General features: G+C 36.9%; 2 protein-coding genes across 4 annotated transcripts in view; one reads left to right on the forward strand and one right to left on the reverse strand.

Annotated features, from left to right (window-relative positions):
- Positions 1-24,063, forward strand: part of Lis-1 (LisH and WD40 domain-containing Lis-1) — a 214,378-nt gene that overhangs the window by 152,008 nt on the left and 38,307 nt on the right. The window lies entirely within an intron of this gene.
- Positions 5,953-23,515, reverse strand: LOC135702386 (very long chain fatty acid elongase AAEL008004-like). Its single transcript, XM_065223431.1, has 6 exons — positions 19,824-23,515; positions 7,229-7,419; positions 7,072-7,152; positions 6,841-7,003; positions 6,649-6,785; positions 5,953-6,587 (listed from the first exon to the last, which is right to left on the reverse strand). Exons 1-6 carry the CDS (start codon positions 19,972-19,974, stop codon positions 6,303-6,305), a joined length of 1,008 nt encoding a protein of 335 aa, XP_065079503.1. The 5' UTR covers positions 19,975-23,515; the 3' UTR covers positions 5,953-6,302.

The following is a 24,063-nucleotide window of genomic DNA, read 5'->3' on the forward strand; positions in this document are numbered from 1 at the left end:
AATCAGTCTCCCAGGAATCATCAAAAATATTTTCCCGAGAGAAAATATTCAGATAATCCCGAGCAACCTGATTCTCAATAGAACTAGCAAGATCCAAACTGGAATTGTGGGAACTCTCGAATTGTTAAGTAAATTTCTGAGCTTATAAAAGAATTTTGAACTCGCATCTAATTTCGAAACATTATTTTCAAAAGTTTTGTTCCTCAGGGCAGAGAATTGCTTTTTAATTTGTTTTTGCAAATCCCGCCAGATAAATTCAGTGCTGTTACAACAGGCGGGGATTTCGCGATTTTCGCGGATTTGTCGCGGATCTGAACTTTCAGTCGCGAAAATCGCGGAAACATTAAATGATGTCGCTAAAATCGCGAAGGGACTGATGTGCTGTCACAAAAATTGGGGAATTCCTTGTAACCTTTCCGTCCCGGATAATTTGGCTGTCATTAATTTTGTTGTTCATTTGGCTCTCAATTTTTTACCGGTTCAAACCAAACACCCTACACATAATTGAGAAATGATCTCAAATCCATAAGTCATACCGAATTTACACGGAAACTCCCTGAGGTCTGTCCAATGTGAGACATTTTCCTTTTTTCCAGCATGAACATAGCAAACATAGACAACAAAAATACAAAAATTTGGCATAGAAAGCTCTCAATTAAAATGTGAAAGTACTTCTAAGAACATTAAGTTGAGAGCAGGTAAAAATCTAATATGCTATAAGTAATAAGCTTGAAATGCCATGTAGTAGTATAAAATGCTATTTTCAAGCATTTTTTTTTTTTTTTTGTCGCGGATTAGTATTTGAAGTCGCGGATTTCTTTTGAGAAATCGCGGATTTCGCGGATCAAATTTAGAAAATCTTGTAACAGCCCTGTAAATTTTATGGCAGAATCGCGTGTTCTTTGATATTGCCTCCTACGGACATTTTTTCAGACGGATCAAGAGCTGAAGATCGTCGTCTATTATAATTGAATCGAATTTAACCTCGCATTTTGGTACTGAGGCAGCTCTTGCTTCAACTATAGAAGTAGTCAGAGATTCAAGAGCATAATTAACATCATCTTTATGTTGCAAAGGAATGTTTAGATCGAAGCTATATTCCATAAATGTTCGATATTGCTCCCAATCAGCTCTATGGTAATTGAAAGTAGAGCTGTTGGGCTTAGAAATTATTTCTTGGGATATTTCAAAATTTACTGGAAGGTGATTAGAACTGAAGTCAGCACGGGTAATTGGCTTCAAAGTTGACATGACTCAGTTAAGACCAATTCAATCATTGAGGGATTTCTTGCTGAAGAAAAGCATGTTGGGTGTTGACGGGTAAGTTTCTGAAGGTCACCCTTGGGAAAATTCTTTTGCGCATTGGAATGGCAAATAGGCAGCTATAAACGTAAGTCGTCCAAATTTTGTTCCGACGGAAACTCCCAAAGTTTCAACAACGTTGTTTTCAAATGAAGAAAGAATGTGATATTTGTTACCTCGATCAAAAATTATGGCAACTCCATCAAAGGCTCCAGTTCGATAAATGAAATAATTTGCGTCCCTTTTAAGCTCATGGTCAGGTTTAAGGAACGTTTCAGTTATAACGGCGATATGCACGTTAAGAACTCCCAATAAGTTAAATAGCTCATCTTCCTTATCTTTAAGAGATCGAGCATTCCAATTCAAAATATTGAATGATTTAAAATCCAGTACAAAGTCATGACTATTTTATTAGCAAATTTTACTCCAGCTTGAATAGCATCGGACAGGGAGATAGTTTTCAGCATATCAGTAATCATGTCGATTAATGATTTACAAAAAAAAAAAAATCATTCAAAAGCAATATCATCATCGAAATTTCCGTTAGAATTATGTTGGCTAGAATTTTGATCCGGAAAAGTTGATGATCACAGTCAAGCAGGCCAGTTTTGGTGAGATCATCCCATTTTTATCTGTAAATTACTAATTTGGGGAACATTGGAGGCATTTGGCAGATATTTAATTAAACTCGAATCATTTCACAGAACCATCTTAGCGGCAAATGCAACGCAGTAGGCCTGGCCGTTTTGATGTTTGTGTCATATCTCAGATATGCTGCAAACATCAATGTTGACAAGAAAAATGATTAGGCGTTATCTAACCTAATCATTTTCCAGGATGATTTCTCGTACTGGCTGCCTTTATATTCGATTAGATTAAATAGATGAACATTGTTAGCTTGTGAGTTGTTTGTACTTATGGGTACGTATGTAGAATTTGTTCCTCGCTGACCGTTGTTAACAGCTGAGAAATTTGAACCTGATCTCCCTAAGAACGTTTCCCACTTGTCGCTTGGAACGAGATTGTAGGATCGCTTTGCGAGTCTTAGATTCCCAAAAATTGGATTTGTGGTTTTCACCACAATTTAAACATTTAAATACATGGTATGTAGCAATGTTTTGTTCTGTGACCTTATCTTTGGCACTTACGGCACTGCGTGAGGTTTTGGAAATTTACTTTCGTCTTCCTGAAGAATTCCCACTTCACTCGGACATGGAGCATCGCCAGGACAAGATTTGATTACTTGGTAGTATTTTTTCAATTCATCTTTGATCAAGACAACCTTGAACAGACGTTCAGTTTGGTGTCGTAAGTGAAAATGTGTGTAGCCTCTCAATAAGGTACCTGAAAAGACGTTTGAATCCGTTCAAGGTTTCAACCAATACACCGCATTCACCCCGACGGCCAATTTGAAGTAGAAACTTGAATTTAACGAAGTTCAAAAGTTCCGTGCTAAGATCACGGAAATCGGAAGTGGTTATAACAATAGGAGGGACCTTTTTCTTCTAGGCATTAAGCCGGAAATGTTTACTGGCATTTTGCCTGTATGATGGATCATTCTCATCAGCTGTGAGCTTATCAAATTGATTGCTGAAATAAATTTTATCAGAAGGGGGATCAAGAGATTGCCCTTTTCTTTTGCATTTAGACGCCATGGCAGCAGAGAAAAGTTATTTCAAATCGACTTCCAAGCAGATTGCTATAATAATCCGAAGGATCAAAGAGGAATTTTCCAAATCGACATCCAAGCAGGATTACCTGGGGTAGGGTCCAAAGAAGGATCGACGAGGAATAAAATCGAACGAGGTGGAAAATTTGTAGGCACTACTGCGTAGTGCTGTTTAAAATTTGTTCAGCTTTAGGTAGCAGTAACATCAAATAGGTGTTGATTATATGTACTGTATGTATTGTTTGTAAACGATTTGCAATCACAGAATAATATTTCAGGCATAACATTTGATAACGGCACAAAAGCATTTGTAAACAAACTTTCTAAGGCCCTTTACAGTGGAACCAAAGTACACCCATGCAAACCTACAACATCATCGGATAGGTGCAACTATCACCTTTTCGAAAGTGGTATTGGTTTGCGTGGGCATACCAAAGGTTAGCGTGTAAAGGGCCTTAGAAAGCTTGTTTACAAATGCTTTTGTGCCGTTATCAAATGTTATGCCTGATTTGTTCTCATTCAATAGCACATATGAGCATCAGGTGGCCTAAATAAAATCGAACCATATATACTTGATGGGCGCATAAATCTTATATGATTTCATAGCACATTTATGAGCAGAAATTGGATTTGAATAAAGGCAGAATATTTCTCATGTTGTATGTTTGCAAAGCAATTTTGCGCATATTCGAATTTTGTAATATTTTTCGTAAATGTACATGATTTCTTGCATAAGAACGAGAAGGATTAGTCCATAATTCCATTATCTTAAGTACTTATCCCTGACAGATAAATATGCTTGTTTTGCCTACGATGTGCAGACTTCGTCAGTGTCTTGTACTAATACCTTACTGAACGAATTATTGTGCAAAATTGCACATAATTTAGTGTAACATTGTGTGCGACTACTAATTTTTCAAACGGTTTGAAAATGGTCACCCATAGGAGTGACTAATAAATCGCGTTGTATAGCGTACATTTACATAACGCTAGATATAGCGTAAAGTTACAGATTGATCATGTAAATGTACGCGAAATAGTTATCGCATAAATCGACAATGCAGAAAGGATCCGATTTTTTCAACATCTGAATTTTCTAAAGCATCACAATTATCCGGAAATTCTTTGAAAAATATTGAATAGCGTTTGAGATTTTAAAGTGCTGAGTATAAGGAAGTTAGAAACAGTGGATATGTGTTGCCAAAATTAGTGTATTGTATACAACTTGCATGAAAGATTGAACACAATTCTGGTTTTATGTCAAGATTAGCTCGAAATCACAAAAAGGAGCATGAAATTCATATATTTTTATCTGTGTTGAACTTGTAAATAGGGTTAACTACCCCATTTCCGGCCTATTAAGCTAAACTCGCACTTAGTCTTTTTATGTAGCATAGTTTAGCACCAAACGGAATGTTATTATTACTTATGGCTTTACCAAATTTATTTACTTTTCCGTACGTACCGTAAGATTTGATAAAGAGAAACAAATTGTTAAGATATTGTTAAAAGTCTAACACTGCTTCTTGACGCCAAACTCGACCTACGGATTCTAAACTCGGCCAAACGCATTGAAACGCCAATGAATTCACTTCGGCCTATCGGATGAAGATAAAGATCGATTCGGTAGGCCGAAGTAGTTCTCTACCCTATGTTCTGTTCGTATACTCTGCACTTTTACATAAATTACAGAACTAAAAAAATAGAGTATGTTTGTGATAGCCGTTCCCATCAAGTAAAACAATTTTGCATATTTAAATCATCTTCAAGAGTCATACTACCACTTATCAGTGTCAGTTTAGCAATCAACTGAGCCACCAGCATGAATAGATAGGAAGCACATATAAGATGAATGATTGGTACCGGTTTGCAGCTTTAGCTTTTCAAATTACCAACGGCGCTACCGGTCTTTTACTTCTCCCTGAAGCCAAACCACACGATCACGTGCCATGTTATGTCTCACAACGGATCGAGAGAAAAAATCCCTTGGCCCACAGTGGAATTTTCTCACAACCGAAGCCCACGCCATCGCCGCTTGATGTTGATGTGAAAATGCAGTGCGGAATATGACAAGAAACCGTCGGGTGGTTTTTTTTTTCTTTTTCAGAGCCTTGACTAACGGTGACTTGGGGAAAAAGACATTAGCGAAAATTTGCTTCCGCTGAACTGGAACCGTGTGAGCGATTAATGCGGTTGATTTCAACCAGAGACGAATTTCTTATAAAGCGCGAGAGATAATCTAAGGTTGCAAAAATTTGGCACTCGGTGGAAGGAGGAAGGTTCATCTACCCGGAAAGTCCCGTGTCGCAGTCGTAAATCCATTGCTAGGTACTTATTCGGACACGATAAACATTTGCTCTCTACGTAACTAGTTTCATAAGAAAAACGCAACTCGCCAATGTGTTAATGAAGAATAGAGGTCGCGGTGGGAGAGCAATGCTACAACGTTGACATCGAACAAAACCACGGAACTAAATTCTTCTTCCTAAAGTGTGTTGACTTGAACCATCCGCAGAATGTTGATTCATTCAATTTTCGGCTAAAGCCACCACCACTATGGCGGCGCAGTGCTTGGAGTCTCTTTTGACGTCGCAAGTGCAGCAGTTATCGATTTCCTTTCGACGAAAGCAATTATCGGTTCAGGGTCACCAAGTTTGATGATGAGGTGTTGTTTACAAAATGCTTATCACGAATCCTGACGGCTGGCCAAACATGGGTTGCATGTTCACTCACTAGAGCGGTAAATTATCGATTTTTGTTTAGAGGGAGCGTGTCGTTGAAAGGTGCTCTTCTGTGACGTTGCCACTTGATTTTTGATCGTTCGGATATTTGGATTTTGCTTCATGCCTCAACAATTCACTGGTACAGCTTTGCCTTTGTGCAAATTAATTTCACCATCGCGAATCATTGTGGCTTCGCTGTAGAGTGGCTAATTTCAATAACGGTTACTTCTTTTTCACGGCAATTATAAAATAAAACAATACAAAATCGAATGGCTTTATTTACAATCCAGGGTACAGTGTTAAGTTGAGCAAGTACAAAAGTTTAGACTCGTATTTTCACTAGTAACAGTCTTGATCGAAACGGTGTCTAGTATAGAATAAAATTCAATTTACGTATATACCTACTTGTTTCGGGTCTTAGTACGGCGATGTAACGATAATTAATCCTAAGCTACTAGCTAAGCATAAACAAAGATCGTAGAATACTTCGAGTGTGTTGAAATCTGCTATTTACAAACGTAGCGCAGTGTCCAGGAGACACTCCTGAACAAATCACTTATGGTTCCCTCTCAGACTTTTTTCGGTTTTACAGGTCCTTACTTAGTTAATCACTGATCTTTCCTGGATTCGCTCCGTTGTTCGACGTTGGAGAAGTCGTCCAGCTTGAGACAGTTGTTATTCTCTGCTACAAGTAGCGACTCGTGGACGTTTTCGGCAGCGACAGCCGCCGCCACCGCGGCCGTTGTCCTTTTGTAGTTTTCCAGGTAGAAGTTCATAAACAGGACGAAGAATATGCTTGCGTTCAGCAGTAGCAGGAACGTGATGAACTTCGGGTACGCGCAATCCGTCACCAGAGCGTTGATGGCGTGTACAATGCAGATGATGAACTGAGCCTGTGGGTAATTTCGATGTGTTAGTCAGACGAATTTTACGAATTTTGGGTTTAAGACGTACAATTTGAATCTCGGTCATGTACTTCTTCCACCAGAGGTACTTCTGATAGCGAGGCCCCATCGACGACAGTAGATAGTAGAAGTACATCAGTGTGTGGACAAAGTTGTTGATGATGTTTGGCAGTGTTGTGTTTCCTCCTGTTGAGAATTATGCATACAAATAAGTTCGAAATTCGATCAAAATGGGTCTTACCAGCTAGGAATTTAGTCAAGATCCACGCTTCGATCGGAGTCAAGGAGTGGTGATACACATGGAGCCAAGAAATCTGCGATTTCTTCTTCCTGAGCACGAAGAACACAGTGTCTGCGAATTCTGAAAGCTTCGACAGGTAGTATACGTAGCACAGGTTGAACATCTGCGAAAGAAGTCCCCTTCCAATGATTAAACATCCTTCCATTCATACAAATAACATAAAAACTGTACCCTTCGTGAGAGCATCCCATCAGAGTAGTCAACCGGTTCGCACGTCAGACTGTAACCCCTCGCCCAGCCGGCCATCAGGTGCTGAAAAGAAATCCCGCTCAAGCGTGTAACCCTTGCAATGCCCTACTAAGCTAACCGGAATCAGAAAATTTCTCACCTCATAGAACATGTACGCACTCAGCAGCACCTGAAAGAGATTGTAGTAGAACAGTGTCCTGGTCAGCTGCATTGGTTTCCGGTCCTGCATGTACGTCGGTCCAACCACCAGAATCCAGGCGAGGTACGTCACAATCATTCCGAACGTTGGCAGCGGGTTGTCCATAAAAGGGAGTGCCTTGGCACGGGGGTCTGCAGTAAAGAAAATAGCACCATTAAAAGGGCCGCGCCGGCCGGTGCAAAGGTTATTGTCGTCATCAAACGTAAACTGTGAGAAAGACGCTTAGATCCTATTTTTTTATGGCGGAGGCCAAACATTATTCTCATCAAATATTTGTGGATCATCAAACGTGCTTCCCAGAACGCCAGATCACATCAAACGAATTCTTTTAATAGTTGGTTTGTTCGACAAATAACTAGGTAAACCGGAGCTGTATTGTTCGTGGCAAACCGGTTCATGACGGAAAATGATTCACTCGCAAATGGTTGTTTGTAAAATAATTTTCGTAAGCCTTATGTTCCCGGATGCATTTACAAGTCATGGGGGTATTCCAGTACACAGTACACACAGAGAACTTTTGCACATTGTTCCTACTGTGTTATCGTGTCCAATATGAAAGAGGTGACGCGTGGATCGAAGGCATATTTAAGGAGATAAAGGAAGAAGTAGCAAATTTTTCGCTTTCAAAATATTTGGGGGTAACTTTTTTTTTCAGTTACAATACAGAATCAGTCATAACACAGGCAAAACCGCGGAACATCCTGGTACAATGTATCGTAGAAATTTTGAACTCCAAATAAGATAAACATTAGATTACATGTTCAATAATTTACACGTTTAAAACGTTTATTTTAAACTGAATTTTGCATTATCATATACACAGACAGATAAATAAAAAAAAATCAGTGGACTTTTAGATAAATGAGTTGACTTACTCACAAATATTGCAAATTGATTTTGCATCTCTAATCCATATGGATATGTCTTGTACATAGGCCTTTAAGGAAAATATTCAGTATGCCGGACTTTGGGAAAAAAATATGTGAAAACCGATACTTTTTTTCTGGAGCTTTAAAATATGTGAAAACCGAAACTGAACTAAAACAAAATGGTTTTTTTACGGGTTTAAATCAAAATTATTATGCAATTCATATCAGAATTCCCATTATATTAATACCAGATTTAACTTGGAATTCTGCTCAGAATTATTATGGATTTCTTTTAAGCTTACCAGAAATTCTTCTAAAAAATGACGTTGAATTCTCCTTGGAATTTTCTTCTAAATTACTTTGAAACTTTTTTTAAGAATTCCATTTAATCTTCTAAATTTTATGAAACTAAACCCCAAATAACAATCCGTACTTTTTTTTTAATTCCCTTGATGCTCTCTTATGAATCTCCCTCAGTATTCCATAGTAATGCTTGTTCAACCCTTAAAATTCTCTTTATGGTTCTTTCCAAATTCACATCAGAATTTTCTTGGCAATATCATTAAAATTAATCAACTGTTCTCCTCAAGATCACCATTCAATTATCATATAAATCATGAAAAGATTCACCTTGAAGTTCTCACAGCACAACTACATTGGAAGTCTTCCAAGAATAGCTGTGAATTCAATTCAGAACTTCCTTTCGTCTCTCAAGAAATCCCTCAAAATTGTTTAGGACTTTATTTCGAAATTTCAGAATTCCTTAGAATTTCTCCCAAAACTTTTTAAGAATCCTCGTCAGCATTTCTTGGAAATTATCACATTATTTCTTTTTTTAATTTCTCCTCAAAATTCCACAGGTATTCTTGTCATAATTCTATACAATATTCTTTAAATGGAAACCTGGAAATCCTTCCATTGCCCAGAATGTGATAATTGATTTTTTTTATAATCCTGAGATTTTTAAAAAATTTCAAAATAGGAAAAATGGCTCTAATGTTGGCCTATGGATCTATGATTGAGCCCATAGCTAAACATCTGCTATTTATCAATTTTATTTAGATGAATGCGTCATTGGGACGGTACTAATGGATATTTTTGGTCGCTATTGACAATTTAGTCGATTGCTGAATTTATGTATGGGCCCAAATTAGGGGCATTTAGGCCGACATTACATTCATTTCCACTATGTTGTATTTACACATTTATATATAGAGGAAATGGATGTAATGCCGGCCTTCCTGTATGTCTTCAAATCTACAGGCCTTGTAGCCTTCAAATTTTCTCGTGCATCGTACGGGTTAGGCAAAAGGTGTGCGTTTGACTTGGTACTGTCGCATTAATGGCCCTTCGCTCATTTTCAACTTCTATTCAATTTGCCTACTGCCGTACTCAAACGGAACTATCCACCTACTCTCTTCTAAGATCATTCTCTTGCTAATAAATTATCACACTAATGCTTCATGGTAGATAGCATTTCCAACCAACTCTGAAAATTGCAAACTTCGCGTATGTAGGGTAGAGAACTACTTCGGCCTAATCGTCCATTTTGGGCCTATCGAGCAAAAAACTTCAAATAAATGCAAGATTTCAGAGTTAAGAAGTCAATTATGCGTTTGGTACGATACTTTAGTTAATAAGCTACCGAACAAAGTCAATGAGAACGCGTGGTATGAAGGTTTTCACTAATTATTTCAAAAAACAAAAGAAGCACTCTGACCGAATCAAGTTTTATCTTCATCCGATAGGCCGAAGTGAATTCATTGGCGTTTCAATTGCGTTTCAATGCATTAGGCCGAGTTTGGCGTCAAGAAGCAGTGTTAGACTTTTAACAATATCTCAGCAATTTGTTTTTCGTTATCAAATCTTACGGTACGTACGGAAAGGTAAATAAATTTGGAAGCCATCACTAATAATAACATTCCGTTTGGTGCTAAACTACGCTAGATTAAGAAAGATTAAGTGCGGGTTGTGCTTAATAGGCCGGAAATGGGGTAGTTAACTCTAGTAACATAAAAACACTTTGAATGTTGTAATTGTAGTCAGAACTCACTTAAAATTCTTCCCCCTCACAATACCTTTGGATTTCGCCTTAGCATTTCCTATGTGTGCTCCATAAAAAATAAATATTAATGGAATTATGCTTTGAATTCGATTCGAATGGAATGCTACCAGAAATTTCTCTGGATTGATCCTTCAAATTCACATCGAATTCTCCTCGGTATTCCCTTGCTATTTTCCTCGGAATTTCGTAGGAATGTTTGTCATAAAATCCTTTGAAAACTCTTCAAAATTCTTTTGGACCGCTCTTCAGAATTCCCTTGATATTTTTCTTAGAAGATTTCCTCACGATTCCCATAACTTTCTCTTCCTATTTCCTTTAGAATTGTAGACAGAATTCAGTTATTAGTAGTATCCCTAGTACTCGTTTTACAATCACATTAAATTATAATGAAAATTGGTCCAATGGGTATTTGTTAATCCAAGAACCTTAAAAAATTTCCATAATCTTTTTTTTTTTCAAATCCCAGTAGATTTCCTCTTCAAAAAAGTTTGCATGATTAAGTCCTTTTAATGTTGTCGAACCTCTTAACATAATCCATTTATGAAGAGCTTTTTGAGTGTGTTGATTTATTTCCTTTCAATTCCGTTATAATTGCTTATCTTTTGACAGATACGCGTATTTCGACTTATACTTGCAGACTTCATCAGTGCCAAGTGGTGTTAAGTCTGCTAGTAGTAGAAAAATACGTGTATCTGTCAAAAGATGAGTAATTATATCGGAACTAAAAGGAAATAAATAAACACATTCAAAAAGCTGTTCATGATTTAGTTACTGAAAAAAAAATAAATAGGATTGCTGTCCCTTTTGTCGGCGTTTTGTATTGTCCAGATACCGCATTGTTCTGTTAAAAAGAATGAAGAACAGGAGAATATTATCGATCTTTAGATCCATGGAGCCATTTCCATTAAATTTTGTTTAGAATTGAAGCTGACCACAATTATTCAAAATATTCAATATAGGGTATCGGTATAAAATATATTTCATATTACAATAGCCGTTTAAACATTTTTTCCCATCGTATTATACAGGCCCAAAAATGACATAAAAGGAACATTCAATTTTGTGTAAAAAAAAAATCGACTCGAAAAAGACAGGTAAAGTGCGGGTTGTGCTTAGTAGGCTAAACATAGGATCTATATCCTTCGTCAGTGAAGTATAAATGAGTTATTACAGTTATTTAGTTATTGATCCCAAATGAACCGAAACGTCAAACGAAGATAACAGTAAGAAACATTCGCTTCACTTCAAAAAGTTAAAAATAAACAAAAGTATGAACGCTCAAAAAGCTCACCGATATTTAGATAATATTGTATATCTTTTTTAATAAAGCTGATCTAGATTAAAATAATGTAGCTAAATTCGTCTAGATCTGGATCAAAATAACGTCTACAAATTTTAGTATTTTTATACGGATCTTTCAAAAGAGAGTATGCTATGTTCATCGGAAGGACTAAAACCATAATTCTGTCCAATTTCCTGGTCAAACCAAGTGAAATATCTTGGATTAGTACCTGACCAAAAATTAACTTTTAAAGCTCACATTGAGAGCATTCAAGCCAAATGTAACAAATATATCAAATGTTATAATGAGGAAATCCAAACTTTGCCTGACGAATAAACATCTAATATTTAAACAAGTTTTTAGACCGGCCATGCTTTATGCTGTGCCAATATGGTCTAGTTGTTGCACTACCAGGAAAAAAGCACTTCAAAGAATTCAGAACAAAGATGATGATTTTGAAGTTACCTCCCTGGTACAGTACTACCGAGGTTCATAGAATTTCGAATGTTGAGACTTTAGAACAAATGTCCAAAAACATAATCAATAATTTCAGGCAAAAATCGTTGCAATCCTCAATTGCAATGATTAATTCCCTTTATACTTAGATATGATTTAGTTTTAGTTTTTAGTTTTAAGATGTAAATTGTTATACTGACATGCAATTTTAAAAAACCTGTTCAAAATACTGAATTGCCAAGGCAGGAACAATGTAAAACACTTAGATATATATCATAACAATTAAGGTTGTAAGTTACTGTAGTAGCTGAAGCACCTAGGTTAAAATGAAATGAAATTTATTTTAATTTTGGAACAAATAAAGAGTTTAAAAAAACCATAATTCTGGTAGCAGATCAAGTTCCCCACCATCTGGAAGGACGTAGAAATCTTTGAAGGTAAACCAACCCACAGGTGTAAACATTCACCCTCCCATTCAATCATGAAAACCCATGTACCTCCTACTTCCATCAACAGATCAACATTGCAACATAAAGTTCAATTTAAAACTCATAACAATGAAATTATGCTCCATTATTCATCGACCACCAGTCAGACCAATCCAAAGATCACATCCTACTTCCCTAGCAGCGCATCAACATCAACCTGCTCTTACCTACAGTCCGTGAACATTAACTCGCCCGATGCAATAACATTCAAATTAAGCTGAACCCACAGAAAAAGCTTTCGCAATCATAATAGCCTCATAATTTACCCCTGCGGGCTCTGCTGGTGGTGTGGAAAACGAAAAACACAAAAGAAAATCAGAACCTTCCACCCGGACGGTGCACCTGAGGAACCAGACAGATATTTCATAAGAACAGGGAAACGAATATTATCCCATTCGTACTTGTGCGCACCGGCTCTCCGTGGCAAGGTCGATTATTACAGCATTGGACTTCCTTTCACCTCACTCACGGATGTCACCCTGAGAGTGACCTAGACAGAAATCGAGGGGGAAGGACCGAGCGTTGATGATTATTTTCAATTTGTATTGCCATTTTCCTCGTAATCCAACGATGGAACAACAATGAAGGAGGCTGGATCTTTAAATTCCACAAATAATTGTTTTCGAGCTTTGGGAAGATCATCTCCCCGGGACACAAGGATTTATTCTTTGCGGTTCCCGTACTCGGCAGAAAACCATCATATCAAGGTCCTCGGACTAAAGGGTTGATGATTTTTCACGTTCAAGATCACGAGGAGGTTTTAGCTCGTACGAGAATTTATTCATCCACCACCTAGCCAGTGGCCGCCGCTACGCTGCACATAGGCATACCTCATCGACAGCAAAGTGGAGCACGATGGTTGAGGTGGAAAATAATGTTGGACAGACATGGTGAAAAATGCAATCATCTAGTTCCAGTTTTCATTCGATTCGATGTGGCGTGGCGAGGTGATTTTTTAGATTCGTCTCAAGGGCAACATGGTGGACGATTTTGCGCTGTGTTTGAAACCTCTGTATAGCGTGATGACTATGATGCTGATGATGTGTGTACGATAGACCAATGGGGTCTTGATGGCAATTAACCATTGATCATAAACTTGTCTTACATCGAATGGTCCTCATCACCGGGTGGTAGCGGTTGTACATCGTCATCGGTACGGATCAGAAATGATATAACCATGCCATTGACATTCAGCTAAGCGAGGAAAACCCGAGCAATGTGAGGACGGAGTATCGTACCGGTAGCAGCCAGAGTTTTGCGAGTTTAGTTTTAACGGTCAATGTGAATTTTTCGTAACACATTGTTTACTCAGTCATTTTGCATTTACCCGTCGATGACGGGATCTGCCAATATGACACCGGTGGTCAAAAACTATTTAGAGTCAAGGCAGTTCATTTTGTTGCTATGATAATTTTGGTGAGTATTAAGAGCAATGACCTCTGTGCAATCAAAAAAATGATTTATGTGCCAGAGATGATGGCAAAAAAGTTGAGACTAAAGACTGAATCTTGATTACTCATACAATAGTAGCAACTAAATTAAATTATTCTAGCCGAAAGAGGCTAGTCGAGATGCTCATCATGGCCACATCTTAACTGGGGCTGAATTTTTGCAAATGCTAATTGCAATAACTGGTACTAATTGAATTTCAAGGGTGGTCAAATTATACTGAAGCATTTCTGTTGTGTATCATTTTAAAGCCATTGTGTACAAATTCAATTTACCAATTCCGGCCAAGAAGCCTAGATGAATCCCAAATGTCGGTCTATGTGATAACAGACGGAGGTGATACTACTCTCTAGGACTTGTACTACCTACGAATTTGTGCAATTTGCTCAATGCTATGCGAAGTCGAATGCGATTTTGTACAAATTCAATTCAGCACATTGAGTTGAGAAGAGGGTCGAGTAAACAATTAAGGTTTAAGTCGCTTTAATGAAAACACAACATGCCAACTTTAATTGAAATTCATACATTTCTACTAATTTCAGTTTCATCACTTCAAGATGTTTAATTGTCCCGTTTTTGATAACACGCTTCTCGTTTCTCAGTTGACAAAAATCGAATGATTTACAAATTGTTGTTGTGATTTGTAGTACTAAATATGAATTTGCTTGAATCAAGATATTCTATTATTTAATTCTATAGCTATATTATTTGACATTTGTTTAACATAGGACACTCGGATCATGTGAACACATCTTAAGCGTTTTAATAGTTTCTCGATTAGAAATTTTTTTAAGGACATTTTGAACGAACCAGAGTAAGTTTAGTAGATCTTAATTACAAATCTGAAGGAATTTCTTCGAAATACAAAACAAAAATTCTGAGCGTAAGTCCAGACAAAATCTGGAGACAAATTCCTAATCTGCAAAAAAAATGGTTGCAAAGTATGACACATAATACGGTCAATTTTGTTTTCTAAGAGTCACAATCATCGATTTTGTGATCGCTGATTGAGTGAGTGAGTGAGTGAGTGAGTTGAAATTTATAAAATCACTGATTGCGACTCTCAGGAGGCGAAATTGGCAGTTTTTTTTTGTGTCAAACGCATACTTTATAACACCATCTTGTATCTTACTAATAAAAACAACCTGATCATAACATATAATAGGGCAAATGACGGCTTCGGCACCCATTAACTGTTTACGGCAACCGAAATTTATACGTTAATTTCATTGTATTTTCCCATCAAAACACTTCACACGATTCCTTAGTCTTTCAGTTTCAATCTGATTTAAGTTTTACGACTGAGCACCCAAGTAACAATTTAGGATTTATGAGGGTTCTATACCCTAATAAAAATTGTATGGTTAATTTGCTTAACGACGTGTTCTGGGTATCATCCAAACAATTTGTGGAATAGTTCAATGATTTGGGTTATCGTTCGTTTATGGTTATTTTTTATTAGGGTAGACCATGATGTAGACTTGTAGAGTGCTTTAAACCCTTAATAAAACTTGCAATGATTCTTGGGCAATTTCGTTATATCATTTTTTTTAATGAAATGAAATACAGTCAACTCGATATGTTCTGTAACTTTTTGTATTCAGTGGTCCCTTCATTTTTCCATACAGTACAAATCGATGATTTTGATAAGATAAGCTAAACTTAAATTAAATTATGTTTTTAAAAACATTGATATAATTTTCTTTTCTAACGAGATCGAATTCATATTTTGATACAAGTGCGAGGTTTGTTATCCTCACTAAAATGTTGGTTTGTTATTGTTATCCTCACTGGACCATCAATACTCCCGCACATAGACTGGACGATAGACCTTGCCGGTGCTTAATCGTCTTTCTCTATCTAGCACACAGGGATCAATGGATGGTGTGTTTTCCCACTAATCTGTTTCCCTCTTGCTCGCACTCTTTCAATTTAAGTGGTGCATTAGTGTGCGCTGGTTAAACGTAAAAACACTCTATGCTGAAGTCCCATAAGTAAGCGTTGGTGTGCGTGCAACATGGTGGTATTCATACTACCCTTTCTCTCAATTGAAAGTTACTATTAGAAACGGTCGATCTTTGCTAGAAGTTTTTAAATCGAAGAGTACCAAGGACCGACTTATCGGCCACATCACAACATGATTCTGGTGTCCTGAGGAAAATTGTCCGTTAATTTATACCAAAGTATATCATACACAGCAAACATCACATCAAAGTGGATGCACGTCAATCGTTTCGAAAATATGGTTTAATATTAGTTGTCAAAAAGGAAAATATTATCATTAATACAGTGCATGAACTGACATTATGCTGCTTTTACTGCATTTGTTTATTGTAATGGCCATAAAAATTTGATGAGATTTTCGACATGATTGTAGTGCATCCTCTTGGATGTAATATTAAAATTTATTTTTTGCTGTGTAATACAAATCCGGTGTTCTTGAGTACTCACCATACACATTTAGAAATTATAATCGACTTCGGTAAAACAAACTTTCAACAGCTGAACGTTCGATAAAACTTTGACACTCATTTCAAAAGCTGTTTCACTAAATTTTAATTTCAAAACACAAAACATAGCCTTGTTTAAATAATCGAGTCTTGCCATTGTGGTGAAGTTTTCCTTGTTTTGAAGTTTTAAAACTAATGAATTAAAATGCCAGATAGGGGAAATGGATGTAATATCGGCCTAAATGCCCCTAATTTGGGCCCATACAAAAATTCAGCAATCGACTAAATTTTCAATAGTGACCAAAAATATCCATTAGTACCGTCCCAATGACCCGTTCTTCTAGATAAAATTGATAAATAGCAGAATTTAAGCGGTGGACCCAATCTTAGATCCATATGCCAGCATTAGAGCCATTCCCTCTACTTACTTATTTCAGCAACCCAGTTTTGGCATTATTCATATCAAATAAAAACACTTTTTAATATGTAAAGCGTGCCATTTCGTTTTTTCAACTTTCAACTTCAAATGATTTCTGTAGTTTTGCTTTTAAAGATAATATACCCACAAATATCATCGCAAATTTTCACTTGGGCACGTTTTGATTGTTTTTATCATTGAATACTTTAATTTTTTACTGAATATTATAAACCGGGATTTTTTTTAGATTTGATCCAGGAAAACCGGGAAATAACCGGGAATTTTGAAATGAAAATTCACTGCCCCCCCTAATACTGGATGTGGAATTTCTGTATTCGGAATCTAAAACATAACTAAATTGAAACATGGATAGCTTTGTGAATTTCTTAAGGATTTCCTAAAGATCATTTCAAAATGTCTTCAAAATTACTTTTACTTTCAGGATTCCACTCAATAATCTTATGACTCTGTCCGGTATTCCCTAGAAATTGTCTCCAAAAATATCGGAATTTTGTGCAGAAACTTTAGGAATTCCCTCCACAAAACGCTTCACTATATGTACATTTATATTGGTATTCTTAAAAATTCTCGCGAGAATTTGCATTAATTTCTCTTCATTATATTCTTTACAATTCGCTTGGGATATTTCTGGAAATCTCTTAGTATGCCATTTCGAATTTGGAAAGTATTATCCCAACATTTACCAGAATAACAGAGAAAAATTTCCTTGAATCTCTCCTTTGAATTCCCTTGAAAATTTCTTCAAATCCTCCTGGAACACTACTCCGAGTTTCATTGGAAATATGCTCAAAACTACCTGCTAAACCTTCTCAAACTTTTTAAAATTCTTGGAATGCTCTTCAAATTAGCTTAAAATTCTGCATATTTTTTGAGCTACAATATGAATTAGATTCCCTTGGAATTATTATCCATATTGCCTTGCAGCTCACCTCAAACTTTCTTTTTGATTAATCAATCGATCAAAATTTGAGAGTTTTAGCCATAAGTGATCATTGGGTGTAGTTTCAGGATTGTAGTCATTTAATCATTACGTTTGCCTTATTTAATTAACTTTATTAGGGAGTTTTTAGCCACTTCTAGGGTAGTTCATCAACAAAATTCATTTTTAATCCCCTTCTGAATTCCCTTGGAATGTTTTTTGAAATTCCTTCCGATTTATCTTAGAGTTTCCTAGAATACTGGAGTACCCCAGTTGGCATAAAGCCGTTTAGCATAATCCCCAATAAGGGCCAGTTAGCATAAATGCTTTAACAATATTTTACAGAACATGCCTGTTTTTGTTTTATTATATTATTATCGGTTCTTCAAAACATATGAAAGAACAGATCATGCTCAAATGAAGGGAAAATATCTATTAAATGATAATTCAAGACCAATAATTGAAATGGCCTTAACTCCATTTTGTAAACAAACCGTGTAAGACCATTTTCTCGCGAACCGACGTCCGCAAAGACAAACCAACATAATGAACAGGTAGGGGAAATACTCCTCTACCCGATTGTGGTTTAGGTTTGCGAATGAAGGTTTCGGTTCGCGAGAAAATGGTCTTACAAGGTTTGTTTACAAAATGGAGTTAAGGCCATTTCAATTGTTGGTCTTGAATTTTACCTTCTTTTGATCATGAGCTGTTCTTTTCCGTGTTTATGGAAAACTGCAGTTATGCTAAATGGCATTATGCCAAAACGGTATTATGCCAATAGGGGTACTCCCCTATAATACTACTCACAATCCCCATAATATTTAGAATTCACCTGTAGTTCTCCTTTGAATTTTCTTGAAATCCTTCTCAAAATTTCCTGAAATTTTTAGTTAAATTCCATTGAAAATTTTCCAGAATTCCTCTACAATTCTCATCAAAACTCATTTGGCATTCTCATCATTGTGAGCCAATGCTTCGAAGTGTCAGAATCCTAATTTTTTTCCAAGTCTAATAACTATGTTTTTTAACTGAGATCTTTAATAGGGGAAATGCAGGTAATGTCGGCCTAAGTGTCCCTAACTTGGGCACATACATAAATTGAGCAATCGACTAAATTTTCAATAGCAACCAAAAATATCCATTAGTAACGTCCCAAGAACGCGTTCATCTAGATAAAATTGATTAATAGCGGATTTTAAGCGATGGGCCCAATATTAGATCCATAGGCCAACATTAGAGACATTTCCCCTATATGCCATATTGGTAACTGTTTGTCATTAGAAACATCAATCATGCTGGTATTCTAATTTAAACATTTTTAGCTGTTTATATGAAATCAGGAAAAACATGTTGGACACCCGTTAAAAACCGCGAAAAAAGCGGGAATTTAATTTCTTTAATTCACAGCCCACCCTCGGTCAGATATCAGATAAAATTTACATGTATAGGAAGTAGGGGTAAAATGAACATAGCAGATAAAATAAAGACTTGACGTTTTTAAGGGCTTATATCAACCAATTAAATACGCAGGAAATTCAATCGATGCGTCTTCTGCCCTTCAATTGTTTATATTTGAATTTTGATGATTTCACCGTTATAAAATTCAAGTGTTCATTTTACCCTCACTTCCGCTAATCACCGATCAGTGATTTTCCAAACTTCTTTCAGTTAATGTTCAGAAAATTTTAGGGAGAGTGCATCAGTGATGTATAGCCTAGTCTGGAAATCTTATGGGTTGGAAATTTTCCCGACTTCCCTGGGCATAGTAGAGTATCATTGGCAAAACGCTCGCTACAAAAGTGTAAAAAGCCATCCATAAAAAGTTTTTTTTTTCTGTGCTGGCATATGGAATTCCCATATGTATCTTTCTTATTATAATTTCACCAAATTCTCCAAAGAAAACCAACTAACGTAATCTCCTTGAGTTGAGGAAATTTAGTTTTAATCTTGGTCTATGGCTATTTTTGGTTGCCAATGAAAAATTGTCATAGAATGCAGTGCCTCGGATTTAAGGTACGAGCCCAATTTAAGGGACACTTAGGCTGATATTAGGGTCATCAGCCCTATTCGGGTAAGTTTGAACTGACGACTTTGGCATGGTATTTCGAAATCATTTACCTCCAATCAGCTCCTCCACAAGTTCCCAATACTGATAAACCAATCGCGTCCAGTTCCGCTCCGCCTGATACTCGTCCACTGCCATCTTCATAATATAGTTCGAAGCCCATGTCAAATCCGTAAAGTTATCTCGCACATCCATGGTTATCATTTTGGCACCCGAACTTGTGCTGCTAAACTACAATCCTACTAAATTCTATCACTTTTTTCACTTTTGTTTTTGTTCCACCGAAAACCGTTAATCACTCCGAACAGCACTCACAAAGCAAGCTTCCATCGATGGCAATCTAGGTGAGGAAATCCCTTTTCATCTGTCCTTGCACAAAAATTTACACCAACTAGCGATAGAACTTGTGTCACCGGTTCCGTCCAAATTCTGGGGCACTTTGTTGGCACACCACACTTGTTGCGTTACTTGTTTCATTCATAAAACCATAATGTGCTAACCTGATTCAATCACTCTACTAAATATAACGATCACCCTCTGTAAAAGGAATGGATGTTTTTTTTTTCTTGTACCGATCCGAGAACACCAAGAATAGACCAAGTGCAACTCCGGTCCGGACGAGCGTAGCTGTAACACTGAATTCTTACTAGTCCTGACAGTAAGATTTTTCTGCAAAACAGTCAACAGAGACCTCGGAATCAATTCCAAATCTAGAATGAACGAACCCCTCGCCACCGCAACTCTTTCCCACAATGATCGCCAAACCACCACCAAGATCAAGTCAATGTCTCTCTCTCTCGGTTTAGCACCTTTTCAACGGAGAGTGACTGAACGTTGTTATTTTCCGAAAAAAAAATATAGTAAACATAATTTGCCAGCCCCAGCCCCATTCGAACATACTACCCCCGAGAGAGATACTCTCACACATGCACAAAGTTCACTAGATCCGGTGGAAGAACTTCCAGCAGAGTAATGCCAGCGAGAGCGAGATCGAAATAGAAGGGAAAAAGTCCGATCTGCTCTCGAGTTTTTCATGTCGCAAAGTATAGTAAACCGAGAAATGCTCCCACCTCCTTCTTCCGATCTGTGACTGCGGCGGCTACTCCTAAGTGCTAAGTAGGTTCCTCTACCGCGAGCGCGAAGATGGAGATGTCCTTGAAGAGCAAAAAGCACCACCACAGCAGCATGGAACAGCAGCGAGTTCGTGTCTAGCGTCAACCCGCGCGCGTTCAACTCTCTCATCGATCGCGTGGATGCTGTGGATGCATAGCCGGCTCAAACGGACGCAAAGTTCGGCTCTACCCAGCGCTATCTTTATTAAGTGGGTAAAATAGTATGCTGCGGTTGGTTCGTTTGCGAATTTGTTTGCTGATGGTTTGGATAACGAACCGGCGATGGCATTAGAGAGAGGATAGAACATGTTAGTGCATGGTAATAGAACCGTTTCAATGCAGTTAGCAACCAGTTTTCAGGGGTTTAGAACGAATGCAGTTGCACTTGAAGACACCGTCCTGGCATGTGATGTGGGGGTTTCGGGGAGTAGGTTGCTCTTTCACGGTTGTGGTTGCTAAAACGCTCTGTAGAGGTCCAGCATCCGCAGAGGTGGAACGTGAGGGGGTAAGATGTTGTTCTTGAAAGAACCAGCCATTGGCTGGGAAATGTTAGAAGGATTCTGTCGAGATTGTGCAAGTATGTCGTTTGTTGGACCTATGGAAGATTTTTTTTTGTGTGTACCTGTTTGTAAACAGCTAATAGTGGTTTGCTGTTTTGATTGCTATTCAACGATTTAAGATTATTTGCATACATGCCATACATAGTGGCATGTTCAAAGCGTTGGTCTTCAATAGACTGTATTTCACTCAGCATGGTTACAACTTGGCTAGTCCACAAATGGATTGCTCATGGAGCACTCTAGCAACGGTCAAATGTTCATACAAATCTAACTATTTCTAAATATAAGAAATTTTCTGCATAACATATTGTGATACATTTTAACATTTGACTGTAAGGGGACGGTCCCGGCCTAGTGGTGTATCTCACACTAAAGGTCACGAGTTCATCTGATCCCCGGACAAGTCACGAATTACCTTAAATATGTTGTGACTATAACACAAACAAACAGTCAAATGAACACAGATTTTTTTGTCTAAACACAATATGTTCGCATAAAATTGTTGATATATTTTGGTTTAGTATGCATAGTGATGGAGTTTAACTTGATTGGTAAAATCAGCCATCATTAATTTTGTTAAAATTATTTGAAAAGTCTTCCGACGACCACATTAGAGGTTATTCATAAACTACGAAGACGGTTTTTGAGAGGTTACGAGATAACTATACATACACATTTTTGGAAATTTACATAATCTGAACACAGGGTTGCTCAGACTAACTCAAAATTGAGTAGGATTTTACTCATTTTGGCAAACGGAGGAACTACTGTGCAACAAAGGGAATTATAAGCAAATGTAGAACAACTTGAACATCATTATAGGATGTAAAAGTAATACTATTAGCAAAACTGCATTAACTGTAATCGGGTGGAATACTGTTGATGGTTCTACCTTGGTAAACCACTTCTTCAGTACCACCGGATTCCAGTTTGCCTGTAATTAACAGCAGCATGGATGCTAAAAAAATCAGCACTCTCACACGTCTCATAGGTGTTTGAATGATGTTATATTTATTCTAGGTCAATTCCGTAGGTGTCATAACTTTTGAAAGTGTTGAGCGAGGGGTGATACTTTGACAAGGTGCCCATTTGCATGAAGATTGCAAAATCCATAAATTTCCGCAGAAAATGATAAAAATCCCTATAAAAAAAAGCAAAATTCTGTATATTTTGTCCATCTGGATCCGTATTTGCACAACAATCGGGTCATTTTCGTAGATCTTGGAAAAATTCCGTTGATCTGGCATTGCTGCATGAACCATACACTAAAATCAATTATTTCTTGAAAAAAGTTCCACCATCTTTGGTTGTGATATTGTGAACTGGTGAGCGGATTTGATTAGTTCCGGGCCCAGTTATTAACAAATTATCAATTTGGGTAAAAAATTTAGCATGCCAACTCTGGTTGATACTAAAGAATTTGCCTTTAAATACACATCAAAACTGTGATCGAATGATTTATTAAAAATCGGTGTGTAACGTCTGACAAGAAGAGTTGCGAACAGACGGAAACGATAACTGTTCCATTAGGTAATACTTACCACCCTCAAATCCGACAGATGTCGCCCTGTGGATGTGGTGGATAAACTAGTTTTGCGGTATGGACATTTTCGAAAACTCTTAAACTTCTCTTCAAACATTGCTTCTTGCGGTGAATAAATTTCTACACTTTGTTCTTTTTAGTAATAGCGACATTATGTAGAAATAATGTGTCGAACAAATTGCACCAGCATTGATGTGAATTTCGTCATAAATTCTTAAGTCGATTTTCCAGCAGCATACTTTCCATCGGTCAGTACTGATAGAAGAGCATGAAACACCTAATTGATGTTAAACGGAATCACTAATATTTTGATTTTTTTTTTCAATTCCGTGATATTGACATTAAATAACTTTATCTTCAAAATTTGTCAGATTATAAAATTTCATTTCTTTTCGTTTTCCTGTGATCACGAAATTGACATAAACCTATCACAAATTTTCTGAGCTTTCGAAAAAAAAAATCTAGATTAAATATTCTTGCTTTTGTAATTCGTGATCTTGAAAGTTTTTCAAGTTTATTGTCAAAAAATGGTCTAGGAACATTTTCAATCTCTTGTTATGGCCAGAAATTTGAAATATCTTTGAAACTCGGTAGCTTTAGTATTCGTTCAAACATCAAGAAAAAATCGTGTCGCAGAATCTTTTGTTCCGTTTTGAGTCAATTAAATTGTATTCTTGAGAAGAAAATAAATATATCCAAGATCATAAAGTGTTTCCAATGTATGAGAATCGAATTCTGTTTATAAAAAAGTCCGACATTTTGAATATTTCTTCAAATATTAAGTCTGAGACGTAAACAAATGAACTATGTCCCTGTGTTTCATAAATTTGTTAAGTAAAAGTTCTTGACAATTTTTCTAAATGATTGCAGTTAGAATCGTAAACAAAAATTCTAAGCCTCTAACACTTGCTAACACTTGCCTCTAGCAAAAGTTTGTAGCTTTAGAACCTTGAGAACTTGCCATGTTACAGAATCTAGAAAACTTCTTCATTCCTTACCTCGGAATTCTCCTCATAATTCCATTAAAGATTATTTCAGAAGTTTCTTGAATTTCTTAACAGAATTATCTCAAGATTCT

This window comes from Ochlerotatus camptorhynchus, unplaced genomic scaffold (assembly GCF_037179485.1).
Source record: "Ochlerotatus camptorhynchus isolate MF236.1 unplaced genomic scaffold, CSIRO-AGI_Acam_v1.1 ptg000192l, whole genome shotgun sequence".
Taxonomy (NCBI): Eukaryota; Metazoa; Arthropoda; class Insecta; order Diptera; family Culicidae; genus Ochlerotatus; species Ochlerotatus camptorhynchus.